Source organism: Neovison vison, chromosome 6 (genome assembly GCF_020171115.1).
Source record: "Neovison vison isolate M4711 chromosome 6, ASM_NN_V1, whole genome shotgun sequence".
NCBI lineage: Eukaryota > Metazoa > Chordata > Mammalia > Carnivora > Mustelidae > Neogale > Neogale vison.
In genome coordinates, this window is record NC_058096.1 from 197,800,114 (window position 1) to 197,812,143 (window position 12,030).

At 44.5% G+C, this 12,030-nt stretch overlaps 2 protein-coding genes across 2 annotated transcripts in view; one reads left to right on the forward strand and one right to left on the reverse strand.

Moving 5' to 3' along the window:
* Window positions 1–243: 243 nt before the first annotated feature.
* Window positions 244–6,210, forward strand: PDHB (pyruvate dehydrogenase E1 subunit beta). The gene is made up of 10 exons (XM_044253302.1): window positions 244–339; window positions 419–472; window positions 2,595–2,702; window positions 2,794–2,856; window positions 2,957–2,992; window positions 3,131–3,416; window positions 3,824–3,934; window positions 4,473–4,564; window positions 5,227–5,368; window positions 5,667–6,210. The coding sequence occupies exons 1-10, from the start codon at window positions 298–300 to the stop codon at window positions 5,810–5,812; spliced, it is 1,080 nt and encodes a 359-aa protein (XP_044109237.1). The 5' UTR covers window positions 244–297; the 3' UTR covers window positions 5,813–6,210.
* A 485-nt stretch (window positions 6,211–6,695) lies between these two features.
* The window catches only part of PXK (PX domain containing serine/threonine kinase like), a 76,797-nt gene continuing 71,462 nt past the window's right edge, over window positions 6,696–12,030 (reverse strand). Inside the window, 2 exon segments of the mRNA XM_044253301.1 lie at window positions 6,696–7,813; window positions 7,815–7,996. Coding sequence (XP_044109236.1) covers window positions 7,616–7,813; window positions 7,815–7,996 — 380 coding nt within the window. The 3' untranslated portion in view covers window positions 6,696–7,615.

The following is a 12,030-nucleotide window of genomic DNA, read 5'->3' on the forward strand; positions in this document are numbered from 1 at the left end:
TTTCCGTCTCCGTGCTTCAAGCACCACCACTTATGAAAGTGTCCCCAACACGCAACCCGCATTGCAGCAACCTCCCGCTCCCAAGGAAGTTAGCTGGAGTCCACCCCAGAAACAGCCTTGGAAACACCCAACGCGCCACCTCAGCCCCGCCCCTCGGCCCCTCGCCCCTGAGGGGATGGGCAGAGCACGCAGGCGCCGCGCCCTGCCATTGGCTCGAGCTGGCGGGGGAGGCGGGGCCTGACTAGACTGCGGTCCTGCTGTGTTGTCATTCGGCGACGGCTAGAGGACACAGTCAAGATGGCGGCAGTGTCTGGCCTGATGCGGAGACCCCTTGAACAGGTACACAGCGGCACGCGTGCCTGCGCGCGATTCCTGCCCACCTTGCGTCTCCTCTCAGCGTCTTCTCTCTCCCCGCCAGGTCTCCGGGCTGCTGAGGAGGCGCTTCCACCGGACGACGCCGGCGGCGCTGCAGGTAAGTGGCGTGGACGCCCGCCGGGGCAGGGAGGGGGCCGTCCATCTCCGGGCGGAGGCCGGGGACGCGCCTGCGCCATGGGGAGAGGGACAGCAGCCGGCCCTGGAGTCTACGGATTCCGACGTCCAGCCTGGGATTCCTCGTGCTCCTTCTGGGACCCAGCACCGGACACACCAGCATATCATCCTCGCCAGGCTCATTGGGAATCTGTGGGGCGGTCTGACTACACTAGACATGACGCTTCTTCCCTCACCCTCCTTTTAAATCTTTACTGTACTAAAATACATAAAACCAATGTTACCATTTTGAAGTGTATATTCAGCGGCACTAAGTCCAATTACTACGTTGTGAGACCGTCACCACCATCCGTCTTCAGAACTTTGTCACCATCACAATCAGAAACTCTACCCCTTAAACAGGGAACTTCCCATATCCCCCAGCTCCTGGTAACCTCTATTGCACTTTCTGTGCCTGTGAATTTCTCTATTCTAGGTACGTCCTGTAAGTGCAATCCTACATTGTTCTCTTAGGTCTGCTTTATTTCACTTTGCATGGTTGTTTTCAAGGGTCACGTATGTTATAGCATGTGTCAGAATTTCATTTTTTTAAAAGATTTTATTTATTTGACAGATCACAAGTAGGCAGGGAGGCAGTCAGAGAGAGAGAGGCAGGCTCCCCGCTGAGCAGAGAGCCCCATTCCGGGCTCCATCCCAGGACCCTGAGATCATGACCCCAGCCAAAGGCAGAGGCTTAACCCACTGAACCACCCAGGCGCCCTTCATTTCTTTTTTTAAGGCTAATATTCTATCTTATGCATATACCACATCTTGTTCATCCATTCATCTGTTGATGGACATTTGGGTGTTTTCACCTTTTGGATTTGTTTTCACCTTTTGGATTTGCTGAGAACATTGGTGTACAAGTATCTGAGTCCCTGCTTTTATTTCTTTTGAGCATCCATCTAGAATTGGAATTGTTGGATCATAGTAATTCTGTGTTCAACTCTTTGAGGAATTTCCCACCCTCCCCCTTTTTTTTTTATTAGAGGATTCTACCAATCTGTTTAGTAAAATAACTTATAGATTCTGAAGGTAGTGTTTGGAAGTGCCTGGTACCTAGTGAGTGCTCAAAACATAGTTTTATATGGGCCTCCTTAACAGTTCTCCGTCCCACGCTATACCAAGTGTGGAAATAAACAACCCAGTATAATTTCTACTTAGGAAACTACTTAGGAGCTGGTCTGGCCAGTAGACAAATTTTGTTAAGCTTAGATACACATCAAGAAAAGCGTTCGGGGGGTGCCTGGGTGGCTCAGTGGGTTAAGCCGCTGCCTTCAGCTCAGGTCATGATCTCAGGGTCCTGGGATCGAGTCCCGCATCAGGCTCTCTGCTCAGCAGGGGGCCTGCTTCCCTCTCTCTCTCTCTGCCTGCCTCTCCATCTACTTGTGATTTCTCTCTGTCAAATAAGTAAATAAAATCTTAAAAAAAAAAAAAAAAAAGTGTTCGGGGGGTGCCTGGGTGGCTCAGTGGGTTAAAGCCTCTGCCTTTGGCTCAGGTCATGATCCCCAGGGTCCTGGGATTGAGCCCCACATCAGGCTCTCTGCTCAGCAGGAAGCCTGCTTCCCCCCCCCCACCCCGCCCTCTCTGCCTCTCTGCATACTTGTGGTCTCTGTCTGTCAAATAAATAAATAAATAAAATCTTAAAAAAAAAAAAAAGTTCAGTAAACTCACTAGTGAGGCTGTATGATAAAAATGTTACTTTCCGAATTCTTTGAACTTTTTTTTTTTTTTAAGATTTTTTTTATTTATTTGACAGGGAGAGATCACAAGTAGACAGAGAGGCAGGCAGAGAGCCCGATGTGGGACTCGATCCCAGGACCCCGAGATCATGACCTGAGCCGAAGGCAGCGGCTTAACCCACTGAGCCACCCAGGCGCCCTTTTTTTTTTTTTTTTTAAAGATTTTGAATTCTTTGAACTTTTAAAGAGAAGCCTGTTCTAGCAATAGTTTTTATATTATGTGCTGTAGGCAACCTAGGTAATTATAAAAGGAAAGAACCTCAATAGTATCTGAGATAATTCTGCAGTAATCCTTGTTGATTGTTTTCCCCATACCTGTGACAGGTGACAGTTCGTGATGCTATAAACCAAGGTATGGATGAGGAGCTGGAAAGAGATGAGAAGGTATTTCTGCTTGGGGAAGAAGTTGCCCAGTATGATGGGGCATATAAGGTAACCCAAAATACAATAAAGCAATATAAACTGAGGTGGCTTTTGGCCCTCATAGACACTTAAAAGTAATGAGATCATCATGTAATTTTAGGTTAGTCGAGGCCTGTGGAAGAAATATGGAGATAAGAGGATCATAGACACTCCCATATCTGAAGTAAGTCTTCCATCAGGAAGCAGACCTTTCAGGGGCATGTTAAAGTGTACACTGTTCTGATTTTTATGCATTTTCACTTGTGTTTATATTTTACTTATAGATGGGCTTTGCTGGAATTGCCGTGGGTGCAGCTATGGTATGTAATCCTCTTTATGAATCTCATCCAAAGATACTTCTTTTAACACGACCTTTTAAAAATATTGTTTGAATTTTGAAGTGGTTGCCACTTTTTATCACTTTCGTTTTTCAAAGATCTTTGTTTCTGATTTGACAGGCTGGGTTGAGGCCCATTTGTGAATTTATGACCTTCAATTTCTCTATGCAAGCCATTGACCAGGTTATAAACTCAGCTGCCAAGACCTACTACATGTCGGGGGGCCTTCAGCCTGTGCCCATAGTTTTCAGGGGGCCCAATGGCGCCTCAGCAGGAGTGGCTGCCCAGCACTCACAGTGCTTTGCTGCCTGGTATGGGCACTGCCCAGGCCTAAAGGTGGTCAGCCCCTGGAATTCAGAGGATGCAAAAGGACTTATTAAATCAGCCATTCGGGATAATAATCCAGGTCAGTAGAATGACCCTTGGGTCTCTTTTGAACTTTAAAGAACTAAGTCGCAATCTTTGCCTGGAGGGAAGCCGTTAAAGCTTCTAGTTAGGCTTAGATACATCATATAAAATGTCAATGATTTAGAGATATGGTAAAGACCGATTTCAAAAAGGTCGTTTTGTTTTTGCTTTTTTGACTGTAAAGGGGCCTGCTAGGTACCTACAACGCTGATTTAACTACAATAGATAAAATTAGGATTGACCAGAATATAAATGCCGGTACCTAAACCATCCTCTCAAGGCTACTAGACACAATAGTTGTGAGGCTTCCTACTGTCACAGTGAAACTTTTTTGCAAAATGAGTCATAGTGTTGTATATACATTTGGTCATGTAGTTACTTCTGTTAAATATTTATATTTTTCAGTGGTGGTGCTAGAAAATGAACTGATGTATGGAGTTCCTTTTGAATTACCCTCAGAAGCTCAGTCAAAAGATTTTCTGATTCCCATTGGAAAAGCCAAAATAGAAAGGCAAGGTAAGAGCACTTAGTACATCTTAAATATTATTTGTAATCTAGCCCCTATATTTATGTTGGTCAAATTCTTTTTTTGTTTTTTTAGAGGTGGGGGAAGGTCAGCAGTGGCAGGTGAGAGATAGGGGGAGAATCTTAAGCAGGCTCTATGCCCATCCCAGAGCTTGACTAGCGCTTAATCTCATTACCCTAAGATCATGACTTAAGCTTAAATCAACAGTTGGACGCTTAACTGACTGAGCCTGCCAGGCGCACCTGGTCAAATTCATTCTTGAAGTTACTTGCCTTTTACTTTGATTAGGAAATTATAGGATGAGATCAAGTTAAGAAATGTGTCATGTTTTGCTTATACATTTATGCTTACTAATTCTCAGTCCAGTAGATTTGTATTTCATCTCTAGGAAGGCTGCCACGTTCCTCACCTCCCTGGAATGGAGTTGAGTTGAAGATTTTACAAATGAGCAAGAGCCACAGTGGCTGTGGGGCAGTACAGCATCTTTGGTTTCAACCTGGCCTCTGATCTGTGACCACTTTGTTTCAGGGACACACATAACCGTAGTTGCCCATTCAAGACCTGTGGGCCACTGCTTAGAAGCTGCAACAGTGCTATCCAAAGAGGGAATTGAATGTGAGGTATGTGGACATTCACTTCTGGAAAAATCAGAAAGTTTCCTTTTAAAATTAAGACCCAGAAATAGGAGTTTGAATTCTTTAACAGGTTAACTGAGTGTAAAATCTTGCTTTGCAAATACCTAGCTTTTTACTGTGTAGGTTCTAGATCTGTTACAGTAGTACCTGCTTTCTCAAGTTGGGATCCAGCCTTGGAGCTGGAGTTCAGGAGAGGGGCAGACTTGGAAATCAGGGTCTAACTCCTTCACGTCCAGGACCTGCCACTTGCTGGTTACACTTGGGCAAGATCTGTACTCTTATTCTCAGCCACATCAGCTGTAAACTGAGGAGAATACACTTACTGTCCCCTCGGGGGGTTGTGGGAATCACACATAGTATAGCACCTGGTGTACAGTGAGCAGTCAGTTGGTAGTTATTGGTTGTTTTGACAAGAAGTAAGTTAGCAAAGGAGGATAAGTGAATTCTTAACAGAACCACTTGTGGTAGAGATAAAGATTTTCATTTTAATTACAATTTCCCATTTTACATTTTGTTCTTGGATAGGCAGATTCGATCTTCCTAGACCCGGAGATTAACAGGAAGTAAGAGAGGGAGTGGTATTATAGGGATGAGACTACATTTGTGGTGCAGTGGCTCAACAAATCATACCTATGTTGTCTGTTTAGGTGATAAATATGCGAACCATCAGACCAATGGACATTGAAACAATAGAAGCCAGTGTCATGAAGACCAATCATCTTGTAACTGTGGAAGGAGGCTGGCCACAGTTTGGAGTAGGAGCTGAAGTTTGTGCCAGGATCATGGAAGGTATTTCAGAGAAACTGGTTCTAGAATACTCAAACTGTAATAAATAGTGTGTACCTTGATACTGGACAGAGATTAGAAGCTAGGCCAACAGTCTTAACTTGTCACCTTGGCATTTTTCATTTGGGTCAATGGGTGTTTTTGGTGGGGGAGGGGTAAATGTTTTTTAAAAAGCCAGAAACAGTCCTGATAATGAGTATTCCTTTAGATTTTCTCTCTTTCGGAGAGCCATACCTCCTATGGGAAGGTGGTGGTGCTCAGTGGCTTTTCTTGCCTCTCAGTGAGCCTCCTTCTCTCCTAGGCCCTGCATTCAATTTCCTGGATGCTCCTGCAGTTCGTGTCACTGGTGCTGACGTCCCCATGCCTTATGCAAAGATTCTAGAAGACAACTCTATACCTCAGGTTAAAGACATCATATTTGCAATAAAGAAAACATTAAATATTTAGTTTGGACTTGAATTTCAAGTCGTTGGGATTTACTTAAAATACTTGCTGTCTACTTCACCTGGATTGTACTGTAAGACCTTATGATTCATAAAGTTATCTCTAAAGCAACAACACGTGTGTTTTTGTACTTGGAAGAATTTAAATGTGCTTGTATGTGGAAAAAACTCCTCTCCTGCCCTAGACTCTATGAGGTTTTTTTCTGGTCTGTTACAATCACCACATTCTTTGAATAAGGCTAATGTAAAATTTTAACCTCTCTTAAGGACAAGGTATGAATGTGGCAGAGTTTTGCAGAAAGATGTATCCAAAAAGGACAACTTGTATGTAAAGGTAAAAGCTATCATCTACATTTGCTGTTAAAATTGTTTTGATAAGGAATAAAAGAATTCCTAATATGACTAATTGTAATTTTATATTCTTGAAGTAATAAACATGGGGTGGGTGGAGGTCTTAAAATTCTGCTAAGAATTTCTGTTAAGAAATGAGTGACACTAATCACCTAAACTGCCATCACATTTGTAACAGGAACTTGTCCACAGACTCTTCAAATGCCCAATTGTAATAGGGTTCCCCTCCAAATAAACCAAAATTCATGTCAAGTATTTCTCCCGTTGCCAAAAAAGACAATCTACCATATGCTGTCCTCTGTCCTCTTTAGAAGTTGAGACAGAAAACACAATTAGTTATAGAAGCATACAAAGGGTGCCTAATTTAAATAGCAAGACAGGATTGTTAGCTTTTAGTAATTAAGAGGGAAAATGTGACAAAAAGAGACATCAGGTAGGTAAGAAGGAAACCAGAAATACTGTATGGATCTATATTTTTTTTATAAAAGTTCCCATAAAAAATCCCCACTTCAAATGCCTAGCCAAGCTATAGACACGTTTTCTTGACATGGTTTATTTTAATAAAAAATACAGCTGAACATTTATCACAGATTAAATGAAACTATACTATACACAATGACATTCTCTCTGCATAGTAACCAACACTGATGTGTGTACTTGAATTTTTAAATGGATTACTGATAATCCTTTAAAGTGCAATTTATTTAAGGGTTTAAACAAATCATAGGATAAAGGATCTAATAAATGAGTAACATTAGAAAGATGATGTATTTGGATAAATCTTTCAAAAATCAGAACTGATTTCTGTGGATGCCAAATTTACTTGTGTTGTAATAATAGCCCCCTCCCCCTACAAACCACAAATTGACTTTATTGCTGAGGATTAAGGAGATCCTCTAATCTGGAAAGCGCTTTTCCTGATCTTAACATTTTCTGCCTGTCCAATATACTCTAACTAAAAGGAACTATGAGTCGAGTGGTTGCTTTCACAGCCCTGAGTTCTATAACCACAATGGTATTCCTGTTAGAACCTAGAGAGGGTTCCGGACTTGACTTGCCTGTCTATCCGCATGGAAAAGGAAGAACTCAGTTGCTTCTCTCACTCCACGACATAACTAGGCTTCAGACTACAGTGTTAATAATGTCTAAGATGAAATAAGGTAGCAAAAATGGGAGTTGTCTAAGAAATAACCAGAAAATGCTTTATAGAGAAAAGAGAGGAACGTTTCTGGGAGCTGTGTGATGGGAGAGGAGGGATTGCAACACAAAGGTCATTCACTGCTGTGACTGGACGTGGTCATTGCTTTTGTGTCCCTTTCCTTCAGTGGGTGAAAAGGCTGACTCCAATATGCTGCTGCCCCCGAAAGATGCCCATTAGAGGATGAACCAGACTCCTTTAAAATGGCAATAAAGGAGCAAAATAAATATTTCTTAAGGCAGAAATGCCAGCCTGACTTTATTCTACTTGAATATTCCCCTCTTGAGAAGCTTCTTGTATGAGCATCTGCAAGACAGCAAGTGGCTGTCCTGGCTCATTCATCCAGAAAGAGAGTACTTCAGGGGCTGGAGGTGGGAGGAAAAAACAAAGAACTTTTCCCTCCAAATGTAAACACGAAGCTTTAGCCGATCTTAGGAGCACTATGATCACAGGTTTCGGCTTTCCTCAAAGTTCCCTTTTGGAAATTCTGGATGGAGCTGAGTAAGGCCCCGCGGCTCACACCATTCACAGCCTGGGGCAGGAGCTGTGTAGGCACCTCTGTGCTCGCAGGAAGCAAGGGAGCTGCTGCTGGTGGAGGCGGAGGCGGAGGTGGAGGAGGTGGAGGTAATGCAGACATCCCTGGGTGGAGGGCAGAGAAAGGGGAGAGTCAGTATCATCTCTCCCAACGCCCCCCACACACATGCTACTGCTCAGTCCTAGGTAGAAGGGACTTCGATGAGCCTGCCAATGTTTTCCCGCAGAGGGACCAAGATACCCAATACTGTGTGTGTTTTTTTTTTTTTAATGCTGAACAAGAAAACTAGAAGCATCAAAGGGGAATTAATTAAAGGTTGCCATTTCCCCCAGGTAATAAGTCATCTAAGACTGAATATCACAGATGATATGAAACTCTACACAGTGACATTCTCCCTGCATAGGTGAGGCTCTAACTCCATTTCCAAATTGTAGCAGTGGTCCCCAAAGAAGAGTTCCATCGGCTGCTTCAGGCAGGTCCAGGGCACCTACTGAGCCAGTAAGACAGACATTTGTATGCACAGAGTTGGGCTACCTGAGTATCAATCACTGACAAAGGATGAACATTTCTTTAGCTGCCCCAACACACACAATATTTGAAGGATGTGATTTAACAGAAAATGACAAGCCACTCAGGATGCTAGGCAAAGAACAATGCCTGCTGGGTTTGAGGGTTCCCCAGGGGAGTGTGTCTTGAATAAACATTTTCTATTAGGCTGCATTAAAGAAATATAAAATGCTAGTAACTGTTAGCAGCGCAAAGCAGGGGGCAGAAGGCTCTCTCCCTGAAAACAGTCTTCTCAAGGAGGAGTCTTCCTCGGAATCTTCCTTCCACGGGGCTTCACCCCAGAACAGAACGGAGCTGCAATAACCCTATACCTTCGCTGAGCATCAGGAGAGACTCCGCCCGAGTGGACAAGGAGAAGGGAACTGGACACATATCTAAAGCTTCCCTTAGCTTCCAGGCATGCCAACATGTGGCAGTTACAGTTTTGAATCAATGAATGAGTTACTCTCCTAGGACAAAATAAAAGCTGAATACAGCCAAAGACCTGCTTTAAAGAACTTGCTGGTGCGGCAGAGTTACGTGTCCTGTCACCTGGGAATCCTGCAGCTCTCGGTGACTCCCCTGTCTGTTTCTGGCCTTAGTCTCAGCCCCTCCTACACAGCAACACATCCTGTTAGGTGTCCCTCCCCTCTAACCTGCTGCCAAGCTGTGCTGGTAACAAGTAAACATACCCTTCACCACCTGAGTTTCTATGGATAAGAGGTTCAGGATCACCAAGTACTTAGCTAAGAGCATCCTTTTCACCGAGCGTGACACATAACAGTCCAAAGTCTTGTATTTCATGGAAGACCACTTACCTTCATCTCTTACTCAAACCTAAGCCAGCTGCAATTAAAGAATCACACAGACACATACATTCATGCTCTGCAATCTTAGAATTCTCAAACGGTGAAAATACAGCAATATGAATAAACACTAAATACAGACAAATGAACAAAATGTAATTCTCACTGGTACTACATAGGAACAACCAATGAATGAAGTCCTAGTATGTTCTCTGCCAGGATGACTTGGGGAAAAATGTTCGCAGCTGTGTGTTACAGGGTTACAAAGATAAAAAGGACTTTAAACCCACAATGTTTGCTGAGGTGAGAAGAGCAGGGAGAATAAGCATGCGAGGAAAGGGTTTTGGAGAGTGGCCAGTGAAATCCCAGGAGGAAGGGGGTGTCTCTGAAGGCTCTTGGGACTCAACAGCAGCACCAACAGTGCCCCAAGGAGCCAGCAGGTGCAGAAGCCCCACAGTGCCACCCACTGGCCAGCATCTGGGTTTGACATTCAGCGCCTGCCTTGTATCAGAAGGGGCTCCAGAATTTTCGGAGAGAAGAGGCACTGCAGGTTCCAAGAGGGAAGACAGGCTCTGGGCTGCAATAGCACTGGTTTTGTGCTAAAGGCACAGAAGAGCCATCCAGAGACCTGCTACCCCTCCAGCCTGGGACTCTGGGAGGCTAGCTAGAGTGGGTCTCAGCTGCTGGACCTGGATCTAGGTTGCCTCTTGGCACAGAATAAATCTGCTTGGCCCTCATGAGGAGCCCAACGTCAACTCTGGCTGCATTACCAGTCACTCAAAATTAAAAGTGCAAATTGACTATCTCAGAGTATGGGAGTTGGGGGTGATATTTAGTACCTGGATCTGTATTTTTCCACATAAGGTTTGAAATTGTTATGGCTTTAAATGAATCTCCTTGAATAAGTAGGTAGCATAAATAAATAGACGGTCACAAGTGTCAAAGAGTAACCTGTGCTTATAAAGCAAATGAGACGTTGGAGGTCTGTGCCAAAAGAGAGGCTGTTCATCCAAGGGTAAGGAACAAAGTAACCCTGGCATCTGTCCCCAGGAGGCTGGACCGGACCCAAAGGGCCTAACTGTCCCACGAGGCCCACTTTCCTTACTGGGCCCGAGACAATGAGGGCCGATATTCAGGTGTACAACCAGGGCAAGGCCAGACCTCATCTTGCCATCTCAGAACACTCTGGAAGTGGGGAGGAAGTCCCACGGTCAGAAGACCAGGAGTAGAAGAAGCAAGAACAGACCCAGGGACTCAGCCACTGACTGCAGGCCCAACACCAAGATTTTTTTGCCTTTTCTTTTTATCTTCTCTATAGTCCACAAGCTTCCTTTAAAGTTTGTCGGGGCTTAAGGAGCTTAAGCTACGGGGTGCCTGGGTGGCTCAGTGGGTTGAGCCGCTGCCTTCGGCTCAGGTCATGATCTCTGCTTCCTCCTCTCTCTCTGCCTGCCTCTCTGCCTACTTGTGACCTCTCTCTGTCAAATAAATAAAATCTTAAAAAAAAAAAAAAAAAAAGGAGCTTAAGCTACAACTCGTTCTAACAGTTGGCAATACTGATAGGGGTCAAATTCAGAACTGGCTATGTGGCCTGAGGCAGGCCTGACGGCCACTGACCCCTCCCTGACTCCTCCCCACCAACAGGTACCCAACAGCCCTTAGCCCCAGGCCACAGACAAGACCAGACAGATTCTGTGTTACATTCGTTGTTAATTAGAATTTAAATTAAAAATTTAAAGGGGAGGAAGGATGGTTGCTAACTGAATTCACCCAGCTTTGAAAAATACTGGCTTCCAAACCCAGGATGAGGGATGCTCCGAAACAGTTCTCTTCCATCCTACCTACTCCTAGTCAAAAATCCCAAAGCCAGCTACTCTATCCTCCCCAGAATCTCATTCACCAAACTACTGAGAACCTGGCAATCCAGAGCCTCAGTTAGATCTAGGGTGGAAAGCCTTGCCAGAAAGACCCTCACCAGCCTTGGGGAAAGACTGTCTGGGGACTGCCCTTTCTTTGGGGCCAGTTTTAGCAGTGGGCCATCTACAAGTCTCTGCAGGTCTGTCTTTGTGGTCCGCGAATAGAAGCGGGGAGACCACAGGGTCACCAGACCAACGCCAGACCTGCTAGCCACCCTCGAGAGGGAGCAGAGAGCAGTGACCCCGGAAGCAGACCACGCTCCCAGCTCTTGGCAACTGCCTTTGTATTTTTCCTCAGGTAGATGAGAAGGCTGCACTCATGTCCCAACGCAAGAATTAGTAGGGATGCTCTAGAGAACTGTTTTTCCCTACTGTCCGTTATAAAAGCCGGTGAACTGTCTTCCTAAAATCAAGAACTCAGCCGGCTAACACTCTTTCCCTGCATCAGAGTAACAGGGAACCAATATTTTTGCTGCACCAACACTGTGGGATCCCGCTTTCCAAAATGAAAATATAACAAAATGCCATGCGGTTGATTTGCAGGTTTTGAGCTGTGTTTTAAAACTACAATCAGAGTGGAAATGAAGATTTTGAAGGTCATGGTGAAAATGAAATGAATGTAGATGAAGTAATTTGGGTGCTTTTTAAAGATGCTGTATTTCGTTTAGATGTTCAGATAAAGAAATCGTCCCAAATCTGCTTTCCCATTTGTTCATCACTTCTGTGATCTCCACACACTGGGCCCCATTTCACATCCAGAAACAGAGCATCTTTAAAGTTAGAGAAATCAGTATAGCTTACTTTACCGAAAATTCACGTTCAAAATGGTGCATGCTCTACTGAAAACAGCAAAGAGAGAGAAAGAGAGAGAGA